The 21,538-nt window shown below is 41.4% G+C and overlaps 1 protein-coding gene across 1 annotated transcript in view; it reads right to left on the reverse strand.

The window, feature by feature from the left end:
• Positions 1-21,538, reverse strand: part of RNF10 (ring finger protein 10) — a 35,651-nt gene that overhangs the window by 9,110 nt on the left and 5,003 nt on the right. The window contains exons 2-11 of the mRNA XM_029922740.1: positions 14,751-14,947; positions 9,416-9,615; positions 8,412-8,502; positions 7,014-7,198; positions 6,798-6,934; positions 3,875-4,035; positions 2,067-2,192; positions 1,551-1,812; positions 1,205-1,338; positions 122-239 (exon numbers count right to left, since the gene is read on the reverse strand). Of these exons, the coding sequence (XP_029778600.1) occupies positions 122-239; positions 1,205-1,338; positions 1,551-1,812; positions 2,067-2,192; positions 3,875-4,035; positions 6,798-6,934; positions 7,014-7,198; positions 8,412-8,502; positions 9,416-9,615; positions 14,751-14,947 (1,611 nt within the window). The remainder of the gene's footprint in view (positions 1-121; positions 240-1,204; positions 1,339-1,550; positions 1,813-2,066; positions 2,193-3,874; positions 4,036-6,797; positions 6,935-7,013; positions 7,199-8,411; positions 8,503-9,415; positions 9,616-14,750; positions 14,948-21,538) is intronic.

Consider the following 21,538-nt stretch of genomic DNA (forward strand, 5'->3'; position numbering starts at 1 on the left):
CAGCTGGAATATGGTATGGAGGCTCATGACAGAGCTCCTAAATTCCTCCCACACTTGCTTTCCAATCAGAACCCCCGAGCTCCACTATGAAGAGAAGCAGACGGGGTGCATTCATTCTTACCTGAGAATATCTCCAGAGTTTCCTTAGAGACCACGGGCGGCTGCAGAGCCAGTTCACAGATGCTGAACTCACAGGTGAGCGGCAGGTGGGAGAGGTATCTATGACGCTGTCGAACGTCCTACCGCGGAAATAAGACCAAAACTCAAGTAACACCAGGCCGAACTCCGAGGACAGAGGCTCCCACCCCAGACAGCCAATTCTTTGGGGCTCAAAGAGTAGTGGTCAAGTTACTACCATTTTGCAAAGCCAAACAGAAACCATCAACTGACATTCAATAAGGTAGAATGATCAACCAAAGCAGTTTTTAGGTTTGTGCTACATATGAATAAATTGAGCCTGGTAAGAATTTAAAGGTGACCAGCTATTTCTGATTTTCTGGAGCCCACAACTGAGAAGAGAGAACAGGGGAAAATAAAGAGTATTTGGTGGCAGCAAAATTGGGATCCACTGATAGAATTAATAACTGGGAAAGTGGATAAGACAGATGTCCCTACCGAATAAAGCATGGCCTGAAACAGTAAAAAAAAAAAAAAAAGGGGGGGGGGCATCGATTTCAGTTTAATTTTCTTTTCCATTCTCTTTCTGCATGTTTGATGGGAAGTTTACAGTGTAACAAGTTTGTGATCAATACAGGGATAACTCTCAAAGGGCAAAACCTCTCATATATAAATTATCAGATAATAGTTGATAGGTATCTGTTAAGCCAAAAATATGTTTCAATCTTGTATAACCTAGTGTAGAGCCTCCAAGAACTTTTCAATTCCTTGGACATTTCTCCCCAACCATAAGGAAAAAGAGAAAAACAAACTCATCTTGAATGAAAGTGGGAGACATCTATGTTCCCAAACCACAATAAATGAACCTACAAAGCAGATAGTAGGGTGACTAACAGAACCTCAACATGGTAAGAAAGCACCATTTAACCTCTAAAATCTTTGCAGGCACAAAATCAGTGACAAAAATAGACAATACGAAAGCTACGATCCTTGAAGAACTGTGAGCACAGACTGCTTAGGCCCACATTAAAGAGGTCAGATGGATGGCACTCCGGAACCGTGCCCCTCGGGGCAGGCAGGACCTTACCTCAGACATGGAGTAGCCGGCGATCTCCACCACTACCGCCGAGATCTTCTCTGGGCTCTGCTCCAGGCTGCCGTACTCCCTCACAAGGCAGCGCACGTTCACAGGGTGCAGGAACATGTGCTGCCCGTCCTCCGCTGAAGACAAGCGGCTCGCTCACACAACAGTCATGGCCAGTCCTCAAGACAGGGCCCCCCATACAGCTAAGCCTGCCTCTCCCTCCCCGAGGCCAAAGGCACAACACACCCGAGCACCCACATCCAGCAGCAATACCTCCTTCTGCTAAGAGGCCAGGCATCTCGCTGAAACATCTCTATGGCAACCCAGCCCTCCTCTCGGGAACCCTCACCTTGATAAAAGTAGTAACAAGGAGAGCCACTCAGGTGTGTGAAGCCTGGCTTGGTGATGGGTTCCTGCTGGCTGGATTTGGTACAAATCATCCCCTCTCCAAGACTGTCATCTGCTAACTCGGAGTCATCACAGGCTTCAGGCTCCGGTTCAGACACTGCCTCCTCTTCCTCTACCAGAGGGAGAGCAAGAGGACGAGGAGAACCCAGAGAACAAACTTCGGTGGTCTCTTCATCAAAAGCAGACAGATAGTCTAGCACACCCTGTTGAGACAAATTCTACATCAACAGAAAGTACATGCGGCAAAATTAGTCACATGAACCAAGTTCTCTAGATGTTTTCCTTAACTGTCACATTCCTGGATGTAACATCCCTGCGTAAAGAACTATTAAGCACACGGAGAATATTCACAGTCCCCTCTTCTCCCATGAAGTCCAGATTTCACAACATCGCCTACCAGCTCAAAGGCAGCCTTGAGGAACGGCAGCCATTCAGTCTGTAACAAGGACACACTCACCTTCCTGGGTTGAAAAACGGACTCCTTCGCCAAGGGAGCCATCAGCACCAGTTGTTCCAAAGCAGGCACGACACCAGAGACCTCTGCTCCGCTTTCAGCCAATCCTGACAGAGCCTCTTCCCGAGTCTAGACCACCAGAAAGAAGACCATAGAAAGCTAAGTTTCCAAAAACACACTTAGTCTGAAGGCCAAAGGCTTACAATGGCCTCTCTCAACAAGAGCAAAACTTAAAAGGCAACAAAACTCAATAGGAAAAGTACTCAAAATCCTCAATTCTTAAAGGAAACGGAGCAAAAAGCACTTAACATTCAAATAGGATAGTATTCTCCTTCAAGTCTCTAATGGTGAAATACTACACAAAAGTTTCCCGAACAAAAATCCAAGAACACAGAACTAGTCCTTTAGTTTTTACAAGCAACTCAGAGAGCACGCCCCTGTGCAGGAAACAGGGCTTTGGCCAACCCCCACCTCAACCTGGACAGCTCTACTTCTATACAGCTCTTTCTGTGCATTTGAACAAATGTTCTGCATTAAAAACAAAATTAAGGGACGCCTGGGGGCTCAGTCGGTTAAGCGTCTGGCTTTGGCTTAGGTCATAATCTCAAAATTTGTGGCTTCAAGCCCCGCATCAGGCTCTGTGCAGAGCTTGGAACTGATTCGGATTCTGTGTCTCCCTCTCTCTAACCCTCCCCTGTTCACATGTCTCTGTCTCTCTCAAAAATCAAATAAAACATTAAAAAAACATTAAAAACAAAATTAAATACACAGTACTTACTAAAGAAAAGACTCAGAAATACCAAAGAGAGGAATTCAAATACTAGCTTCATTTCTTATTTGTTATATATCCTCAAGCAAATTACCTAACCCTCCATTTTCCTCATCTGTGAAAGGGAATAGTTCACAGAAGGATATGCATCTCAAGTGACATAAATGTAAGTACAGTACCTTAACACAGGACCTGTCACACGTCAAGACACAAGGGCTTTCAGTATTCTAATACAGATCAGTGATTCTCAAAATATGGTCTGAGGATGAACATCAGAATCAGTCAGGAACTCATTATAATGCAAATTATTTAGCCTACAGAGCCCGGACCTGACTGAATCCACCTCTCAGGGTGGAGCCCAACACCCTGATTCTGATGCCTGGTAAGGATACAGAGTGCAGGAAATTATGTTTTTGAGTAATTTCTCCTGTTCCAAAATCCTCAGCAAGTATTACTAGGGCCTGCTGGATAGGCCATAACACTCTCTCCAAAATGCCCCTCAAATAAAACATCTCTAATAATAAATCCAACTGTTTTCTTAGGAAAAAAAACCTACTTTGCTTAACTAAGAATAGCTAACCTGGGGCGCCTGGGTGGCTCAGTCGGTTAAGCCTCTGACTTTGGCTCAGGTCAGATCTCATGTTCATGGGTTCGAGCCCCGCGTCAGGCTCTGTGCTGACAGCTAGCTCAGAGCCTGGAGCCTGTTTCAGATTCTGTGTCTCCCTCTCTCTCTGACCCTCCCCCTCTCATGCTCTGTCTCTTCTGTATCAAAAATAAATAAAGCATTAAAAAAAATTAAAAACAAATTAAAAAAAAAAAAAGAATAGCTAACCTAAGAGATTCCAGTGACTCAGTTACAAGATCATTTAAACTTATTCCTTTCAGTCCAGAGAGCACTTTAAAAACCACTAGGTCGACCCTTCCCTCCCATCACCAAAGGCCAAAGCAAATTAGCTTTTTTAGCCATTCCCTATTCGTTATCTTAAATTTGGGACCAAGGTTAACATATCCCCACCATCCTGTTTCCAGCGTGTCATCTTACCTTGAGTTCCTGGATAGCTGCCTCAATAAAGCAGGACTCGGGAGTGTGCTTCTCCTCTGCCAGCTGCTGCTCCAGAGCAATCTTCTCCTCCTGAACTACCCGGAGCAGCACCTGCTCCTTAGAGGCCAGCAGCAACTTGGAGTACTGGCTGTGCTGTTCATCTACAAGAAAGCCATCACAATCACAAACATGCCACATTCAAAGCTTTGTGACCATGGGACTATACAGGAACTTATACAGCTTTGATCCCCCAAAGTGAAGATGGAATAATTTAACATAACTTTCTAAAATTTAGCAATGACCTTAATATAAGGTCTATAACATCTCTGACCCATTAACACAAGCAATCTATTCTAATGAAACCAAAGCCACAGTAAAAAATTTTAGCCAAACTACTGATTACATCATCATCAGTAATACCCAAAAATGCTGCACCAATCAGTAAGTCCAATAATAAAGAAATGGTTAATGACATGATGGCATGTTCATTAAAGAGAATTTTGCAGACATTAAAAATGGTTTTCTGGGATACATGGCTGACTCAATCGAAGAGTATGTGACTCTTGATCTTGGCGTTGTTTGAGCCCCACAATGGGTGTAGAGATTATCTGAAATTAAAAAAAAAAAAACAAAAAAAAAAAAAACAGGGGAGCAGGGGTGGCTCAGTCTGTTAGGCATCTGACTCAGGTTATGATCTTGTGGTTCATGGGTTTGAGCCCCGCATCAGAGTCTGTGCTGATAGCTCAGAACCTGGATCCTACTTCAGATTCTGTGTTTCCCACTCTCTCTGCCCCTCCTCAGCATATGTGCTCTCTCTCAAAAATAAACTTTAAAAATTTTTTTAAATTTTTTGTTTTTTATTTATTTTTGAGAGACAGATTGACAGCATGAGCCGGGGAGGGTCAGAGAGAGAGGGAGACACAGAATTTGAAGAAGGCTCCAGGCCTTGAGCTAGCTGTCAGCACAGAGCCCGACACAGGGCTCAAATCCACAAACTGTGAGATCATGACCTGAGCCGGAGCCAGACGCTCAACCGACTGAGCCACCCAGGTGCCCCTAAAAAAATTTTTAATAAAAAATTAGAAAATAATAAATAAGCATTAAAAATTTTTAAATAAAAATGTTTCTCTTAGAGGACATTTAGTGATATGTAGAAATAGCAACATTACGTGAGTATAGAGCAAACACCAAAACCTAGAAAACTTAGTCCAAATCTCGTAAAAATGTATGAGTAGAAAAATAGTGTACAATTTGGGATATCTATGAGTAAAAGGACTATGGATGATTTGTTTCCATTACTTCTCTCCCTCATATTTTCTGTACTTTTAAAAAACTTTAAGACAATGTTAACTTTTGGGAAACTCTTAAAATGCCATTTTCCCATTCTCCCATCCTAGTACCTGCCCAGAGATAACCATTTACAAATTCTAACATGTATCTGTCAAATCTTCTTCTATACATTTATATATCCATAGTCATTTAAGAAAACAAAGGTTTTTCCATAAATGATAAACTAAGTTTTGCTTTGCATTTTCCATCCAACTTGCTTAAGATTCTGTGTCTCCCTCTTTCTCTGCCCCTCCCCCACTCATGCTCTTTCAAAAAGAAATGTTAAAAAAAAATGTTTTAATGTTAATAGAGATCTGTCCTTTGTTTTTTACCTTCTGTATTGTGTTCCATGGCATGATAACACAGCTTCTATTACACTGTCACTTTATTTTAAATACTACCAAATTGCTCCCCCCAAAAAGCTGTTATTGACTTACACTGCCACCATGAACAGAGTACTCATTTTCCTGTCCCTGCCAAAACCTGGTGCTCTCAATGTCTTTTTTCTTTTATTGTTATCAATCTGATAAGGATTTTGATTTGCATAATCTTAGCAAAATTAAATCTCTGTAACTCTTGAGAAGTTATTCCAGTATCCTTTTCTGGGAAATACTTTCATATGCTTATTAGCCCATTCTTCTACTGGATTGTTAATTTACTTATATAAACCCTGTACGTTCCAGACATTATTCTTTAGTCTTAAATGTGTATATCTTCCCCTCGATTATCACCTGTTGACTTTAAGGAATCTTGTCAGATTTCATTCTTATAAAATCAATTTTATCTATCTTTTCTTTTCTAGTTTCTATGGTTTCAGCCTCGTTCAAAAACCAATCCCTACCTGAAGATTTATAAAAATACTATCCTGTATGTTCTCTTAAGAATTTTAGATTTTGGGGGTCACCTGAGTGGCTGTCAGTTGAGCATCCAACTTCAGCTCAGGTCTTGCATGATCTCATGGTTCGTGAGTTCGAGCACCGCATCGGGCTCTGTGCTAACAGCCTGGAGCCTGTTGTCGGATTCTGTGTCTCCCTCTCTCTCTGATCCTCCCCTGCCCACGTTGTCTCTCTCTCAAAAATAAACATTTTAAAAAGTTAAAAAATAAAAAGAATTTTAGATTTTTCAAAGTTTAGGGTGCCTAGGTGGCTCAACCAGTTAAGAGTCTGACTCCTGATTTTCGCTCAGGTCATGACCTCATCATTTGTGAGACTGAGCCCATCATCGAGCTCTGTGCTGACAGCACAGAGTCAGCTTGGAATTCTCTCCCTCTCTCTATATGTCTTCTACTAGATTACTGATTTCCTTGACAACAGGTGCCCAGACTGGCTGCCTGTGGATTTCTCTAGGCTGAACACAATGCCAGGCACTAGTTCAACAAAATGAAAAAATTAAAAAGTCTATAACTGAACCATACCTGAAACAAGAGTTAAGCCACTCTCTGTAAACGCCTCTCTAACCTACTAGAATCCTAAAACTGATCTCCAAATGGTAGAAATGGCTTACCCAAAGGCTCAAATTTTGATAGTAAAAGGGCTATTTGACAGCCCTAAAAGATGTACCCAAGATGATTACCCCCTAAGTTAACAGAACTCACCTCCTAGATGAATAGGATGGTCTACATTCACCCATTTGGATTTGGGCAAGGCCAACAACACCCCTTTCTCCCTCTTCATCAGCTGCATGGTAATAGTATCACCAACAACATACTGACGCGACTCGGTGGCAACAACACTGTAACACGGACATTTAAGTGTAAAAGATCAAGAAGTTAGCAGACTGAGGTCTAACCTAATAATTATCTCCATCTCACCTCTTGAGATCCTTTTTATGCACAGAACTGTAACAGATGGGACATTTACTCCAGGTCTTCTCACTCAGGGAAAGGTAGTGCAGAATGCATGCCCAGCAGAAGATGTGTCCACAGCGGGTTATCTTGGCTGCAGTAGGTGGATATAGGCATATCGGGCAAGATGGCACTTCATGGCTACAAATGCGCTACAACAAAACAGCACCACGAGTCACACTGCTTTTAAAGTGACGTGGGGTTGTTAGAGTTAAAGCCTCTCCTCTCCCACTCCTATCCCTGAACACTTCTACTCAACTCATCTTCACAGAATTATTCAGAAGTAAATCATTAAGGAAATCACAATAATGACTTAACTACATAACAAGTACTTTAGAGGTTTCACATCAAAGGAAAAAGGAAATCAATATATAATCCCACTTATAAAAAGATTTATATGTATATGTACACAAAGGCTTATAAAAACTCAAGAAGTAATGTACTAATAATTTCCAACAGAGAAGTGAATGAGACCTACACTTTATATGTGTCTCTATTTTTTTTAACCAATGAATACAGAACTTAGGTTTCAGAGGCCTTGTCATTCTCTGATGTTCTTATCAATTTTCATAGTTAATGAGAAACCAGGCTTGGAGGCCTATCACTTTGAAAAGCATTCTATAGGCACGCCTTGGTGGCTCAGTCAGCTAAGCATCTAACTCTTGATTTCGGCTCAGCTCATGGTCTCAATGCAATGGGACTGAGCCCTCAGGCCCACGTGTTGGCTCCCATCAGGCTCCCTTCAAGCTTCATTCCAGGCATGGAGCCTGCCTGGGATTCTCTCTCTATGCCCCACCCCCACTCAGGCTCACTTGTGCTCTCAAAGAGAGAGAGAGAGAGAGAGGGAGGGAGAAGTATTTACATCCCTATAATCTAAGAGCAGCAAAGGAATACTCAGAACTCATTACTTCAACAGAAAATAAAATGCAGCAATGGCTTAGATGGTAGTACACCTGGTGGCTCACTCACCCGCCACAGACTGAGGCCCAATTTGATACTGATTACTACAAATGGCTACCAATGAAGCCATCTCCATGCAGTGAACCCACCCTAGGTGACAAGGGTAACCAGAGTTCCTCATATGTTTCTCTGGTTACTTCTTCCCAGGAGAAAGAAGTCGTAGATAGAACTGCTTTTATACAGGGCTCTCCAACTCCCCAATCCTGCAGGCTAGTGCCAATTAGAGAGCACAAAATGAACTCCAGGAGAAACCAGGATTGATCTCTGGGGAACTGATCTCTATAGGAGGCCATGCAAAAGAAAGGTATCAACAGTGAAACTGGCCAACAGCTGCTGTGTCACCACAATCCCTTTCTTTAGTTCTCTCTCCCACTAACAGCTTATAAGCTTAGCTGAGCTACTCACCACTTGTTCCACAAAGTCCCAGTTGACTAAGGTATCAGGATCAGCAAAATGAACTGTGTAGTCTTGGTCTTCAGACACCACAAATTGGCAGCTGGAAATACGGAAGAAAACAGGGAAAACACAGACTCTCAGAAGCCACCAATAAGCCATCAGCAGAAAATCATTATTCCTTCACTTAGAAATCAAATATAGGCCATTAGTAGCCATGGTTTGTGAAGCACTGAACTAGGACTCCAGCCTCAGTTCTATGCCCTGGCTCTGGAGGGAATCCAAAGACTTGGCAAGTAGGAGTCTAAATCCATGAACTCGGTTTCTTCTGCTTCCAAGCCCAGCCAAGCTGCCTGTAGGCCTCCCTTGAGCTAAAATTAACCCAGACTGCGGCTCTATCAATCAGCAGGAAGCCAGATTTCCTCCCTCCCTCTGAGAAAACATGGCACACAGCCAGTCTTCAAGGCAGTAGAAAGACTGTTCTCACTCAATCATTTAATTACCAATTTATATAAGTATTAACCAGTTACTTCAGTCTAGATCCAAGGTCAAATCTTACAATGTAATTAATTAATGACACACAAAAGGGAATCAGTATTTGAGCAAACATATGCCAAACACTCCAACCTGTCATCCAATTCTCCCTTAAGTAATCCTCTTCCTTTATAGGGAGAAGATGAAAATAAATTACCCAAGATTGAAAGTCAAAACAAAATTCAAATGTGGGTCCAATTCCAAAGCAAATACTTTTATTACCTCATTATGCTACTTAAACATTATTTAATTTTAGCATTAACCAATGTATTTATTTAAGCATTATATTCTTTTAAGCACCAAGAACAACTGGCTTGAAAAGCTGGTTTTCAACACCTGCCACGCCCCCTCCCAAAAGGGAGGAGAGAACCACATCAACTCCCTTTCTGCCTCTCTCCCACAGCAGTTTAAAAGAAGCTTCTTAGCACCAACAACTGCTAGAGGCTCAATTGCACTTTCCTCCCAAGAGCAGACATACTCACTTGGCCTGTAAAAAGAGTTCCTTGTTAAAAGGCTTATGCCCCCACTTGTTCCTTTTTCCCCAGCTGCCATGTCCACTGCCTTCAAAGTGACCTGCCTGGCCACGGGGTTCAAAAGTGAAATTCAACAAGTGGTTCAGATTGATCTTCTTCGGACCAGAGAACTGGGCAGGGCTAAACTCTGCCCGTTGAGCCTCTGCTACCTAGAGAGAATAAGAATGAATCAGAGTATTTCAGATTAGAATGACACTGATTGATAGCAGAAATCAGCACAACCCTCCTTCTACACGGCTCAAAATATTAACTAAAAGAAACACAGGCTTAAAGTAAACAATTTTCCTAGGAGAGGGTAATACAAAAGTCTACCCCTAAGATCTGGATGGGAACAGGAAGGGGGACAAGAGCCTTTAACATATAATTACTTAAACTCTTTAGCCTGCCCTGCTAAATGGCAATTAACTATTAAATGACTAAACCCCCTAGCTACTGGGAAGCGCAATGATTTACTTACTGGATTAATCTTCTGACAGTCCCAGAGGACTACTAGGCCTTCACTCTTGTTAGCTACTTGTTCTCTGGTTTGTTTCTGGCAAAAGCCAGTCTATGGAACTATACTCTGGAGGCGGCTTGTGAGCAGCTGCTAACTGCCATGGGCTTCAGGATCCTGCCAGAGATCTCCCGTCTAAGTCATTGTTAATTAAAGCTGACAGAATTAGAACATGTAGGCAGACTACCTCTCTGTCCAGAAATAAATTCAATCAGCAGAGGAGAAATACCACTGCACATAAAGATGGAAAAAATCACATTGGAGGCTTTTTCAGCTTTCTTAACATTTCCAAATTAAAGTAGTATGTACTTATAAGCCAGTCAGTGCATTTTCTAATCCCAATTTATAATTTAATGTCATAAGTACTTTGCCATGTCAGTCATATTAACATAGTTACTTTAAATGGCTATATACCATTACATCATATAGGTATACTATAAGGCCCTTGTATAGGACATAGACTGTTAGTAGCTTTTCCACTGTAACAAAATAATGTTATGATAAACATATTTTTGGATACATCTTTGTGCACAAATATTTGACACCTATCATTTCTTTTGAAAGTATAGTAGGAATTACTGGGTCAAAGGAAATACAAGTTTAAAGCTTTTGTTGCTTAGTCAAATTTAGAAATTAGTAAGCAGCACCTGCACAGACATCATAAAGAAGCTAAAGAGCACAAAAAGGGATATGATGAAAAATACCTTCCATTGCCTAGAGGCAATACCCTATGCATATAGACCACAGCATATGACTCAAATGCAGTGGCAAAACATACAATTAAAACACTTTCCTTTTATTTCAACAGTAGATCCTGGGAGACAACACCCCCCACTGTTCATGTAACTCACCACAGGAAGCTCATGACTTCCAGATCATCCCTTGCCTCTCACACCCTGGAAGCTCATCTCCTTGGGACTGCTGTCCCCTCATCAGTCCTACACTCCCAATGTCCCCAAATTAAGTAAGAGCTTATGATCACTCAGCAAAATCCTCCACATCCTCAACTTTCTGTCGTCCCACTATGATCCTAGCTGGTCCACTACTACCACTCTCTCCAACACTGCCCGTCACAACTCCTGATTACTCTTCCAACACCCTGGCCTCTCAGTTCCTTGAATGACCCCCCTCTCCCCTCGAAACACCTTGTCCTCCACGCTGCCTCAGGCACCCAATTCCCATGGACATACCACCTGGAGCTGTGCCATCCTTTACAGAAACCACTACTAGCCAGGTGTCCCAATGCCACATCATGAAATAAGAATAAATTTTTAATTATATATGTGGCCTGGGGGCGCCTGGGTGGCTCAGTCGGTTAAGTCTCCGACATCAGCTTGGGTCATGATCTCATGTTCATGGGTTTGAGCTCCGAGTCGGGCTCTGTGCTGACAGCTCAGAGCCTGGAGCCTGCTTCAAATTCTGTCTCCCTGATTCTCTCCCTCCTCCTCTCATGCTCTGTCTCTCTCTGTCTCAAAAATAAATATAACATTTAAAAAATGTGTATGTGTGGCCTCCATTTCTACTGGACACTACTGCTCCACAATCCAGACCATAAGGGCAACCACCACACATCTTCCACCATCATGACACTGAGCACCCAACGTTCAAGCAGCAGCTCCCTTCTTTCCCAGCTTGTTCCCTCTAGTCCTGATTCCAACAACTGTTTACCCTACTGGGATCTCCAAACCAGTGATCCAACCCACCCTTTTAATTTTCTTTCCTTACTTGGCCTAGACCCTATGGTCCACTGCTCGTTTCTTTCTCTCTGTCATCTGTACTCACCTGGCAGAACCTTCCCCTGATCAGTCTGACTCTCTGCCTATGTATTTCCACACCAGCACCAGACAGTTAACACAAGACCACAACCACGACACATCGACCAGTCTCACTGAAGCTGCCCCTTAGGTTGCCTGGCAGTCGTACCACAACCCTATTACTTTCCTGGACCCATGTAACTCCAGACACCCAGATAATGCCGTCCCGCAAGGCTTCCAAGGCTACTCTCTCAGCTCACCTTCCATATCTCACCGATACAATTGAGAACAATTATAAAAGAATTCCTACGTCCTCCTACCAGTACTCTGCCTTCCTCTTGTTGCCAAGGATGAACTGGCAAAGCTCCTTATCCAGGCCAATTCCTCCACTTGCGTAGTAGATTCCAGCTCCTCAAGGACTCAAGGATACTGGCACAGCAGTTCTCCCTCTTTTCTCTGCATCAGGCTGCCCCAGCTCAAGACAATCCCATTAGCAGAGATATGCTGAATTTCTCTTTTAAGTCTCTTTAACTTAAAAATCTCTAACTTCACATTCCCTCAAGCTACTGCCTCACCTCTCTACTCCCCTTTAGACCAAAGCCACTAGAAAGTACTGTCTGAACTTGCTGTTTCTTCCTCCCATTCTTCCATTCTCTCTCCTTTTTTTTTCACATTTATTTGTTTTTGAGAAAGAGAGAGCATGAGAAGGGGAGAAGAAAGAAGACATAGAATCAGAAGCAGGATCCAGGCTCTGAGCAAGCGTCCAGCAGAGCCTGATGTCGGGCTCGAACCCATGAACCGTGAGATGATGACCTGAGCCGAAGCGGGACACTTGACGGACTGAGCCACCCAGGTGCCCCAATCCTTCCATTCCCTAAAGCTATGCTGACGAGGTGTCCTCACCACTCCACCAAAGCAGCTCAAGGTCAACAACTTAACTTCACATGGTCAAATCTACTAGTCCACTTTCAGCCTTAATATTCCGCAGCTTCTCTGAATGGCTTTCAGTTCTCTTCCTCCATTTTTGCTAGTGCCTCGTGATGCTGACTCCGGCCTCAATCCTTCAATCTATTCCTTTTCTGCAGCACTCAGTTTTTAATGATCTCACTTAGTTCCATAGCTGCAAACACCAATGTATGCAGCTGACTCTCTAGCCAGGGTCTCCTCCTTGAACTCCAGATTCCATTAACTGACTATCTCTACGCAGAGATCCAGTAGGCATCTCCAGGCAAAGAGCATATTTCCAAAATGAAGTTTTTTTTAATCTCAACTCCCCTACCCTTCCCACCACCCCCAAACTTTGTACTTCTCTTGAAATCTTCCCCACTTCAGCATGCAGTACCTGAATTGGGCTCCGGCCAATAAGATTTTTCTTTCAAAGTCATTCATTTCTCTGCTCAGACCCCATAACTAACATATTAAAAAATTTTATTGGTTCTATCTTCAAGTATCACCCCAAGGTGCATGCATCTCACCAACTATCACTGTTTCAAAGCTTCCATCACTCTCACCAGACATATCTTAACAGCCTCCTAACTAGCCTCCTGACTCCACTCTCCCCTTTAAAACTCCACATCAGATTACAGAACTTTCTTTCTTAAACCCCCAATAGCTTCCCATCTCTCTCAACAAAATTCAAAAATCCTGCAAGGCCCCACATGATCTGACCCTTCTTTCCTATTCTTTGGCTTCATTCTCTACTCCTCCACTCATGGCAGCCTACTTGTTTGACCTCAAACAAACCAAAAGTATTACTACTCTGGTTCCTTGCACTTGTGCACTTGTTACTCCTTCTGGCCAAGACACTCCTCCTCAACTGTACAGTGTGCTCCCTTGCTTTACTCAGAACTCTGCTCAGAATTCACCTCCTCAAAGTAGCCTTCCTTAGTCATCTCTTTGTTACTCTCTATCCCTTTAATTCTCTCAATCTACTTTTTGTTAATTCAGTAAGCACTTACCTTTAGATTCATTATGCAATCGACACCTGAACAATGCAGTCATTAGCAGCACTGACCCCCTGGCACAACGAAAATCCATGTATAACTTTTGACTCCCCAAAACACTTAACTGCTAATAACCTCTTGACTGGAAGGCTTACCAATAAGTTAACACATATTTTATGTTATACATCTTACATACTATATTTTTACAATAAAGCTACAGAAAAGAAAATCTTATTTAAGAAAATCAAAAGAAAAAACATTTATAATATTATACTGTATTTATATTTTTTTAAAAATCCACATAAGTGGACCAATGCAGTTCAAACCTGTATTGTTCAAGGATCAATTGTGTAATTAATGGTTTATTGTCTCTGTAAACTAGAAATATAAGCTCCTGAGATACAATGTTCCACCCAGTATTATACTCCAAACTCCTATCTGGTATTTGATGCACAGTATGAAAGGACAAATCTTTTGGTGAATGAATTCTTCCATGAGTACATTATTCTATAATAGTTACATAATACAGAACATCCAAACAGGAGGATAATTTATCTAACCAGTCCCTTGTTAATTTAGGTCATTTCCTAGATTCTCCAACTACAAACAACGCTACAATGAACTCCTCTGTACAGAAGTCTTTATGTACTTCCAAAAGGATATTGAAGGAACTCCTAAAATCAGAGTACTTGGGACTAAAGATATAGCATCTTACATTTTGCTATAGATACTAAAGAGCAAACGTCATTAATTAAAGTCATTTTATTACCTAAATAAATATTCAAGAGGCACCTCTAATTCAAGAGTGATAATAAAAAGTACTTTCTACGTTATATAGCATAAGGCACTCCAAATTTGTTATAATTTCTCACAACCCATGGTGATGATGTTTTCTTCCTCCAAGGAAATTTTCACAACTTTCAAGAGAAGAAAGGAGGCAAAGTTCCAAACCTAGTTATTCCTCAGCTACTCAAGACTGCTTTGGCTATTTACTCTTTCACCTCTTCTCTCCTCCCTGATTACTGATAAATTGGGAGGTGGGGGAATCAGAGCTCATGCTTATGTTCTAGAAAGGACATTCTAAAATTCCATACCTCATCGCGTCTTCCACCATTAAAAGAAGAGCTAAAGACTTTGCTGCTGCCGCCGCCCCTCTGTGGAGGCATCTTGTTAAAAGTTTTGCTTTTCTGTGAATTGGAGCGACGGGACTGGTTGCTAAAATTTTCATTTTTGGGATAGGTAGGTTCACGTTTGCGATTAAAACGCTTGGATCCACTTGAGTTCTTTCCATCTGAAAGCAAGAAAGGTAAAGAATTAGTTAAGAAATGATACACAGGGGCACCTAGGCGGCTGAGTCAGCTGTGCATCCAACTTAGTTCAGGTCATGAGTTCACAATTTGTGAGATCAAGCTACACCTCGGGTTCTGCACTAACAAGGTGGAGATTGGGATTCACTCTCTCCCTCTCCTCTCTCAAAAGATAAAAAATAAATAATAAATAAAAAGAAAAAAAAAGGATACATAGAGGGCTCCTGGCTGGCTCAGTCGGAAGAGCATGCAACTTTTGAACTCACAGTTGTAGGTTCAATCGAGCCCCATATCAGATATAAGGTTACCTTAAAAGTAAATCTTTTTAAAAAATTAACAAATGGGGGTGTATGGCTAGATGGGTCAGAAGAGCATGTGACTCTTGATCTCGGGATTCTAAGTTCAATCTACACACTGGGTATACCAATTACTTGAAAATAAAATCTTGGTAAGTGCTTTGGGCAAGACATCACACAGTAAGGTGGTTTTTACTTTTATTTTTTATTTTTTTTTTTAATGTTGATTTTTTAAAGAGAGCACGGGTATGCAAGCAGGAGAGGGGCAGAAAGGGAGGGAGACAGACGATCTGAAGCAGGCTCTGTGCTGAAAGCAGAGTCCAATGTGGGGCTCGAATCCACAAACTGAGATCAAGACCTGAGTGGAAGTTGGCCACTTAACTGACTGAGCCACCCAGGTGCCCCTTTTGTTCTTTAAATGATGAAGCCTAAACAGTCCCTCCTCCAGGAGGGATACAAACGCAGGTCAAACTGCCCAGACACTCAATTCACAATGTTTTTTTTTTTTTTTTTTTAACACAGCTTAACCATTGCTCTTATAAAAGTCCATTTAGATGAAATGATAGAAAAGGGAACAGCCTGGGGCACCTGGCTGGTGGCTCGGTCTGTATAGCATGCGCTGGGTCGGGATTTTAAGCCCTATTTGGATGTGGAGCCTACTTAAAAATTAAAAAGAAAATAAAAATAAAAAAGAACAGCCTATCCCAATTAGGGAAAAGTATTTCATCTGAAAGTAGGATAGAAGACATTATTCTTGGGGTGCCTGGGTGGCTCAGTCAGTTAAGCATCCGACTTCGGCTCAAGTCATGATCTCTTGGTTTGTGGGTTCAAGCCACGTATCAGGCTCTGTGCTGACAGCTCTGAGCCTGGAGCCTGCTTCCGATTCTGTGTCTCCCTCTCTCTCTGCCCCTCCCTCATGTATGCTGTCTCTCAAAAATAAATAAATGTAAAAAAATTTTTAACTATTTTTATATATATTCTTGCTCTTCTCCAGTTGTAAGAATGCATGTTCAATTTTGAAATTTGGAAGAATAAATTTGCCACTACACATAAAATTCCAACTTATAGACTGCATAATTTCCTTTTACTCTCCATTTTTATATACTTATGTCTTCCACAAAATGACAGACATACATGATATACTGTCTTCTATTACTCCAGGAGCATTTTCACACATCTCTACCTCTAGTCTTCAAAATCATGATTACTGGCCACACTGTCTACAGTATGCTCACAGTATAATATAAACAATCTTCCCCTGCTATACATTTAGGTGGCTTACAGGTTTTTGCTAGTTAGCCTCTTTATACAGACACCTATATGATTATGTCAAATTCTCACCAAGAAATCAGCAGGTTAAGTATGATCAGCATTACCTCTTACACATCCTCAAGTAGCTTTCTAGAACCATTGCTCCTATTCATTTATATTATAACACTGTAATGGAGAACATCTAGGTCACTGCATTGTTGACAACAGAGGTAAATAAACTTTATTAAACTGAAGGGTCAAAATAATTTGTTTTAAAACTGAATTTCTCTGATGAGTAAAAACAAATACTTTTCCAGTCCATTGACCATTTGTATTTTGTGTAAAGAGTACTTGTTTGTATCCTTTGCTCCATTTTTTCTATTCGGGTGCTGAACTGCATATGTTATTTTGTCCCAAACTGAATAAAGAATCCTGACCAGACACATCTAACATGTGTCAAAGTTTACTGGCTTAAAAAAAAACTGGCAAAATGAAACCTGAGAACCATCTATACCTAAATACCTAAGGTCCCCAAATTAGTCTTTGGTCAAAAAACTACCTTATCTTTCTTCTCCCTCTGCCCATTCCATATTGTCTTTTCTTTTTTCCATCTCAGAATAAAATTTATTTAAAAAGGATTTCCAGGGGCCCCTGGGTGTCTCAGTCGGTTAAGCCTCCGGCTTCGGCTCAGTTCAGATCTCACGTTCGTGGGTTCGAGCCCCGCGTTAGGCTCTGTGCTGACAGCTAGCTCAGAGCCTGGAGCCTGCTTCCAGTTCTGTGTCTCCTTCTCTCTCTGCCCCTCCCCCTCTCATGCTCTGTCTCTCTCTGTATCAAAAATAAATAAAACATTAAAAAAAATTAAAAAAAAAAAAAGGATTTCCATCCTGTTTTAGATTCATCTATATTCACTCCATGTTGTTTTATTTCAACATACAAATCTGACCAAATCAAGTCAACATACTAATTTAATGGCTTTAATTTAAGCAGAAACTTAGAATGAAAGCTGGGGGACTTTTAATGAAGCAATTCATCAGGCTTACCCTCAAACTTTAAGAGGGTGATGGTTTACAAAGCCAAGAGGATTCCACAATGAGCCTCAGAAACTACAAAGTTTCCACACCTAAATATAGCTGAATCATGTTGATGTTAAAAGATATATAGTTCACAGAAAAATAGAGAGAGAGAGAGAAACAAACCAAGAAACAGACTCTTAACTATAGAGAACAAACTGATGGCTACTAGAGGGGAGGTGGGTGAGGGGATGGGTGAAGTAGGTAAAAGGGATTAGAGAGTATACTTACCGTGCCGAGCACTAGGTAATGTACAGAACTGTTGAATCACTATAGTGTACATGTAAAACTAATATAACACTGCATGTTAACTACATGGAATTTTGGGGCGCCTGGTGGCTCAGTCAGTTGAGCATCTGATTTCAGCTGAGGTCATGATCTCACAGTTCAAAGGTTCGAGTCTCACATCAGGCTCTGTGCTGACAGTTCAGAGCCTGGAGCCTGCTTCAGTTTCTGTGTCTCCCTCTCTCTCTGCCCCTCCCCTGCTCATGCTGTCTCTCTCTCAAAAATGAATAATCATTTTTAAGAAAAAATTTTAAAAAATTAAAACAACTATATGGAATTAGTTAATTTAAAAATTGGGGGATGGGCTAAGGTAAGGAGCATTAAAGAATCTACTCCTGAAATCACTGTTGCACTATATGCTAACTAACTTGGATGTAAATTTTTAAAATAAAAAATAATTAAAAAATAAAAACCTTAAACATTTTTTTAGACGCACCTGGCTGGCTCCGTCAGTAGAGCATGCAAGTCTTGTTCTCAGGGTCATGAGTTTGAGTCCCATGTTGGGTGTGGAGCCTACTTTAAAAACAACAACAACAACAACAACAAAAAGGAAAAACAATTTCTGTGTGGGGATTGTTTTCTAAAAATTTTAACATTTCCAGGAGCACCTGGGTGGCTCAGTCGGTTAAGCGTCCAACTTCATCTCAGGTCATGATCTCACGGTTTGTGGGTTCAAAGCCCACATCGGGCTCTGTGCTGACAGCTCAGAGCCTGGAGCCTGCTTCCAATTCTGTGTCTCCCTCTCTCTGCCCCTCCACTGTTCATGCAATCTCTCTGTCTCAAAATAAACATTAAAAAAATGTTTTAAAAAAGTTTTAACATTTCCATTATTACATTTCATAATCTAATGAAAATAAATATTTTTTCTTTTAATATTTTTGAGAGAGAGCACACAAGCTGGAGAGGAGCAGAGAGAGAGGAGGACAAGAGAATCACAAGCAGGCTCCACATTGACAGCAGAGAGACTGATGCAGGGCTCAAACTCATGAACCATGAGATCATGACCTGAGCTGAAGTCTTGACGCTCAACCCACTGAGGCACCAAGGTACCCTGAAAATAAATTTTCAATATGTTTCATTATGAAACATTGGATATCACATCTGTTACTCTGTCACAAAAAGGTCCCTAATGTCCCCCAGATATGAAAAAAAAAAAGGGGGGGGGGCACTTATTTAGCTTTCTTTATACCACGTATTTTTCAATGAGCACAGTTACAAAGCATATAAATATGACTGTTATTCTCAATAAATTTATAAAACACACAAATAGATATAGAACTCATAGAAACATGTCTGGAAAGGTAACACAGCAGGCTGTTAATTGACCATTAACTTTGGAAAATGGAGCTTCACTTTTACCTAATGGAGCAGTTCTCAATCCTGCCAGTTTGAAGGAATACCTCAAATGCACTTTTAAGGGATTCCTATGCTCAGGCCTCATCTAAGATTCTGACTTTTAAGTATACAAAAAGTTCTGTATATTTACTGCCTGTGTAATTTTAAAAACTATTAAGTAGCTAGAAAAAATTATTTCTAAGTAAGATGACTAGCTTATTTTACAGCGGACTAAATAAATTCAAGGCGGAGTGTATCCTCAAAGAAGAAAACGTGAGCTGATAAATCAGAATCCGAATTTTGAAGGCAACCACTTCAGTTTGTCACTACCACAGCATAAATGAAACGTGACCAAACCACAACCCAGGAGCCAAGCTAACAGTCACGTGAGATGGCAGCAAGGCAAACAGAAAACAGATGGTCTGAGAAACACCGCAAAGCTAGGTTTATTCCTACCAGTTACCTTTGAATCGCAGTCAGGGATAGTGTCCAGAGTTGACTCTGAAACTAGAATTTAAGAACTTTTACCTACTAATTCAGTTACCAACAGCTATTGCCAAACACAGCCTCTCTGGTAACAGAAAGGGAAGCTTCAGATCTCTTAGAAATTTTTTCTTACCTATGGAGTTAGTTAACAAGATTTCAAACAAACAGAAAATCTGGAGGGATACAGAGTCCCAGCTAACTTTACCATGAGAACAAATGAGGTGTTATGAAAACAGGCATAAATGGAAAACACGGTTTCCCCCAAACCTCATTGCCTAAGACCATGTCAGATGATACTGCATTTGACCCTAATACTTTCAAGACAAGCACCTAACAGATTGCACAGATTTAGGTAGAGCCAGATTCTACACTTTGAGGGCTCAAGAAAGTAAGCTGGCCCTCAACAAGTGCAGTTTGTTTCTTCACGTCTTACCACACACACAAGGAAACAGTTTCATCACGCTTACAGAAACGCTCTCTGATGCACTGTGAACTACCCATTTCTAAAACAGATTACAACAACCGACCACATATGCATCCACAATTTTAGTTATTTTTTTTAATGTTTTTTATTTATTTTTGATACAGAGAGAGACAGAACATGAGAGGGGGAGGGTCAGAGAGAGAGGGAGACAGAGAACCAGAAGCAGGCTCCAGGCTCTGAGCTAGCTGTCAGCACAGAGCCTGACGTGGGGCTCGAACCCACGAAGGTCAGATCTGACCCGAGCCAAAGCTGGAGGCTTCACCGACTGAGCCACCCAGGCGCCCCACACAATTTTAGTTATTAAAATCAACTCCCTAATCTTGTCTTCCACTTGCCTAATGGTATGAAGCTACATATGTAAAGGGAGAGGCTGGCTCTTATCTCCAGACCCAGGCATCAGGCAGCTAAAGATTGAAGGTTCAGTCAGGCCTGTGAACCAGTGATAAAATTCAGAGTACTGTTTTGAGGATGTCTTGTAGACAACTTGCCAGGATACACATGTGAATAACATGGGGGTAGAATCTGTCCTCCCTTCTCTGAAAGGAGATAGCAAAGATGATGATCTGCTTCAGATTTCAAAAAGCAGAAAAAAAGTCAAGTTTCTAGGAGAAATATTCTGTTTCAAGCTTTAATATTCAAAGTGATTTTTTTTTTAATTCTTTTAATGTCTTTATTTTTATTTTGAGAGACAGACAGAGTGAGTGGGGGAGGGGCAGAGAGACAGGGAGACACAGAATCCCAAGCAGGCTCCAGGCTCTAAGCTGTTAGCACAGAGCCTGATGCGGGGCTCAAACCCACAGACTGTGAGATCATGACCTGAGCCGAAGTAGGATGCTTAACCAACTGAGCCACCCAGGCGCTCCTCAAAGTGATGGTTCTTAATCCTGGCTACACAAAAGAATCACTGGCAGAGACTTAAAAGTATGTATGCCACGGCCCAAAAACCCAACCCAGACCTAAAGAATCAGAAAGAATCCCTAAGGAAGAACTCCACACACTTCCATTTTTAAAAAAAGATCCTCAGGCTCAGTCTGTTAAATGCCTGACTCTTGATCTCAGTCCAGGTCTTGATCTCAGGATTGTGAGTTCAAGTCTGACACTGGGCTCCACAGAGGGAGCAAAGCCTACTTAAAAAAAAAAAACAAAAAAAAAAAAGTTCCTCAGGCTATTCTAATGCACAGCCAGAGCTGAGAACAACTGCCCAAGAACTACAGTCAAGATACATTCCAAAATGGACAAGACCATTCGTTAAATGGCTCAAATCCAGAACTCAGGATCCAAGAGTCAATAAGAGACTTGAAAACTGAATCCAGTACCTCAGTTCTCCCACATTTCGCTAACAGAAAGGTCTCTACCAAATAACAGTAA

Source organism: Suricata suricatta, chromosome 14 (assembly GCF_006229205.1).
Source record: "Suricata suricatta isolate VVHF042 chromosome 14, meerkat_22Aug2017_6uvM2_HiC, whole genome shotgun sequence".
Classification (NCBI taxonomy): Eukaryota; Metazoa; Chordata; class Mammalia; order Carnivora; family Herpestidae; genus Suricata; species Suricata suricatta.